Source organism: Pundamilia nyererei, unplaced genomic scaffold (assembly GCF_000239375.1).
Source record: "Pundamilia nyererei isolate P.nyererei 1_Seehausen unplaced genomic scaffold, PunNye1.0 scaffold00210, whole genome shotgun sequence".
Classification (NCBI taxonomy): Eukaryota; Metazoa; Chordata; class Actinopteri; order Cichliformes; family Cichlidae; genus Pundamilia; species Pundamilia nyererei.
Genome location: NW_005187611.1, coordinates 127,115 through 127,945, shown reverse-complemented (window position 1 = coordinate 127,945; position 831 = coordinate 127,115). Strand labels below are relative to the sequence as shown.

General features: G+C 34.3%; 1 protein-coding gene across 1 annotated transcript in view; it reads right to left on the bottom strand.

The window, feature by feature from the left end:
* LOC102193430 (uncharacterized) overlaps positions 1-355 on the bottom strand; it is a 40,106-nt gene extending 39,751 nt beyond the window's left edge. The window contains exon 1 of the mRNA XM_005747967.1: positions 288-355. Coding sequence (XP_005748024.1) covers positions 288-327 — 40 coding nt within the window. The 5' untranslated portion in view covers positions 328-355. The remainder of the gene's footprint in view (positions 1-287) is intronic.
* Between the last annotated feature and the right edge of the window lie 476 nt (positions 356-831).

Below are 831 nucleotides of genomic sequence, written 5' to 3'. Positions count from 1 at the left end.
ACAGAAAATAATAAATAAATAGATAAATAATGATTCTGAAAAGAAATTTGCAATGATTACATTTTTTAAAATCGAAATATCAAAACATTTTTTCTTCTGGATCTCAGGAGGATGTTTTCAACTTTAAACACCACATTGAAAAAAAAAACGCGTGAGTGATGAAACAGTATGCAGACAAAACTGTTTATGAGGAACAAAACTTACAGACGATCTCCTAAAAAACAAAGATAAAGGCCAGCGATGGCGAGAACAGAGAAATGAGAGAAATGTGAGGTTAATTTACTCACTGAGGAAGATGAAACAGAGTAAAGCTTGACAGACTTTCATATCGAGGCTTTGGTGGGTTCATGCTGCTTCTCTTCCTTTTTCACTCACAAACAGGAACTTGTGTTTTTTGGGTTTTTTAAAATGATGACACTTCTCCTTCAAACACATCACACACAGATACACACTCTTCCCTTCTTCATTTAAAAAAACGTGGTCCTACACAATCCATTTATTTATCCTTTCGGTTTTCTTAGCTTTATTTAGTTTCTACTGACACAAGCTGTTTGGGTTTAATTAAATTACATGTATGAATTTACTGGATGGCAGTATTGTAGTTTCATCGGGTCAAACAATGAACACAAACCCGTCAAACTGCAAACACTGCCTAGCAACTGTTTTTACTCTACAATCAAAGTTATTCTAAAGCCGTACTCAGCTGGATTTCTGTGAGTCTCAACACACAGTTCCTTAACTGTGCTGTAGGATATAAAATTCTGATATTTATACTGTTCAGCATTAATGGATTTCAATTCAGTCAAACATTTCTTAGAACCAAAGGGTTCT